This window comes from Nestor notabilis, unplaced genomic scaffold (assembly GCF_000696875.1).
Source record: "Nestor notabilis isolate BGI_N333 unplaced genomic scaffold, ASM69687v1 scaffold6931, whole genome shotgun sequence".
Lineage (NCBI taxonomy): Eukaryota > Metazoa > Chordata > Aves > Psittaciformes > Psittacidae > Nestor > Nestor notabilis.
This window is the reverse complement of record NW_009914246.1, coordinates 482-2,924: the sequence shown is the minus strand read 5'-3', so window position 1 is coordinate 2,924 and position 2,443 is coordinate 482. Positions and strand designations below refer to the sequence as shown.

Here is a 2,443-nt window from a genome sequence, read left to right as displayed (position 1 = left end):
TTCCTGCTGGTACGGACTGTGAGCTGTTTCCAGTGACCTTCATAGGTTTCCGGGCTGTAAACTGAGTAAGGAGTTGACCTGCAATTTTCAGAAGCTCAATTACTTAACAGAGAACTATTCTTTTGCTTAACATTCAACAGTTGATTGAAACAAAAGCAGCTCACCACGGAAAGTGATGAAAAATTTTAAGTACAAACAGAGGCTACATTGATTTCTCAAGAAAAGAATAACTTCCACATCTTAATGAAGAAGAAGTGATTGATAAATAGATAGTATCTCCTAATGCAAAATAATCTGTCCCTGCTTCTCACTATTCTCTTACCCATTTTAACTCATCCAAATTATAGATAGGATTCCGGCAGCTTCTCACTGCACTGAGAGGATGACCCAGCTTTCTATAATGCCTTCATTGGCTTCTGTGCTTCATACTAAGTTCAGACTTTCCATCTTTATGATTCTTTCCATTTTTGAGGATTTAGTTGCTTTTTAAAGAAAACACTCCTTTTCCCAAAAAGTACTGTTGCTTATATTTGCAACTTCCATCTAATTCCTTGTTGTAGGGTGAGTCTTCTCTTCATCCAAGGAAGCAAATGACCTTTGTAATTCAAATTCCTCTTCTAAAAAGCCTTTTTTGTATGTATTTCTTTACAGTTAGTGGAAGAAGCTCTCAAATAACAGACACATTTTATTGTAGACTTATACATTTCATTACTTGAGATAAGGCTGTGTTTGGCTGGTACCTGTCCCTCCATCTCTGAACAGCTGAGCAAGAGCAAGGGAAAACCACCCAGTGATGTATGGACAAGATGTAAACATCAAAGAACTGCTGAACATTGAGACTGGTGCATCTTAGGTTATAAAGCTCAAAGCAAACACTAAGCTTGTCATAATACTTAGCTTTATAAATATTTTTGAGTAAGATATCAAAACCTTTACAGACAACTCACTGTACTTGTGCTCACCTTATGTAGTCTTGGAAAACTTTTACTACTTTTTTGGCTCAGGAATGTGAATAGTATCAAATGGCTCCACTACAGCACATGTACCACCCTTATATTTGCCAAGACGACAACCCACAGTTTTGTCTTCTTGATTTACACCAATCCCAATCAAGAACTCACATTTGTTGCGATATTCAGTCTAGATTTAAAATAAAGTTACGTAAGATATTTACAAAGCACTTAACTGTACATGCCAAGTTTCTCCTGAAGCAACCCTCGTATGGTTAAATGTATTTCCAAATGCATGTAGGACATTCAGTTCATACGGAAGATATTAATGGATTTGACATAAGAACAGCAATAATGAAAAACTATTAGTAAGTCTTGTTATTTAAAGAGCAAAACATTGCCTCTGTTGAAGAATGTATCAGCTTAGAATGCAAGCTTCTAGGGACAGCATATTAAAGTTAGAATATCCAGTTAATTTTAACTATTTTTCTGCTTCCTCTAAATATTTCCGTAATATTTATATGAAAGGCAACCATGTCTGAAATTCATCATTCATTACAAGATAAAGCCAATACTCAGTTTTCCCACTCTCTCTTAAGACCAAATAAATTTTAAATTTTAAATTTTAATTTAACCCTAAACTCATTAATCCCATTCCATACTTTACCCAGGATTACATTACCTGTAACGGTGATGCTTTCACTCCCTCTACTGGGCAACACAATTTATTATACTTCTGCTTCTGCAGGAACAACCAAGGTAACAAAGCTCTGTTGTTATTTCCTATTTCCCTGTCCAAATCAGACACAAAAAAAGTAAAGTACACATTTAGAAAAACTGAGGTTAACAGCTGCACAAGAGTTGGTTGGTGGTTTTTTTCTTCTTCTTCTTTTGTACAGGACACAAAAAGTATCAGATAAAGAATATTTTAACAGTCAAACCCCTCCAACTTTACAAGAGCTGTAACCAGAAAAAAAGACAGTTAAATGTAGTTGTAATGGTATGTAGTAGAATTATCGCTGTACCCACGCATGAAAAAGTGCCAGCTTTATCTATGTGAGGCAAAGGATAGAAGGGATATTTTGATCTACAAAGACCAAGCCTAAATATTTGAGAGAATTTTTAAAGAGAAAATCCTAATAGTAATTTACCATCTCTACAGATTGATTACTTCTCACACCACTTGACAGTACCAAATCTTTTTAAGGGCACAAACATCCATCCCTCTGCTTAGGCCTATGGAACAGATCTTGAAACAATGCCCTTTCATTTAGCAATGTTTTGAGGCTGACCGAGAACAACAAGCCTTGTCAGCTGGTACAGTTTTAAGGTCTGAGCATTGCAGATTATCTTTAATTTACTTTGTACGGGGATTTGTTTTTTGACCTACCTCTAACTTTAGAGATAGAAATGTGTGCAAATTTAGCTATATCCCATCATAAGGTCAGGTCTTGTAAACATTACAGTAGCTTTACAAAGAGGAATTACTTTGT

The 2,443-nt window shown here is 35.5% G+C and overlaps 1 protein-coding gene across 1 annotated transcript in view; it reads right to left on the bottom strand.

The window, feature by feature from the left end:
* Positions 1–2,443, bottom strand: part of TRMT2A (tRNA methyltransferase 2 homolog A (S. cerevisiae)) — a gene marked incomplete at its 5' end in the record, with an annotated part of 7,998 nt that overhangs the window by 5,082 nt on the left and 473 nt on the right. Inside the window, 5 exon segments of the mRNA XM_010023563.1 lie at position 1; positions 3–78; positions 963–1,002; positions 1,005–1,140; positions 1,633–1,757. The exon segment at position 1 is cut by the window's left edge and continues 53 nt beyond it. Of these exon segments, the coding sequence (XP_010021865.1) occupies position 1; positions 3–78; positions 963–1,002; positions 1,005–1,140; positions 1,633–1,757 (378 nt within the window).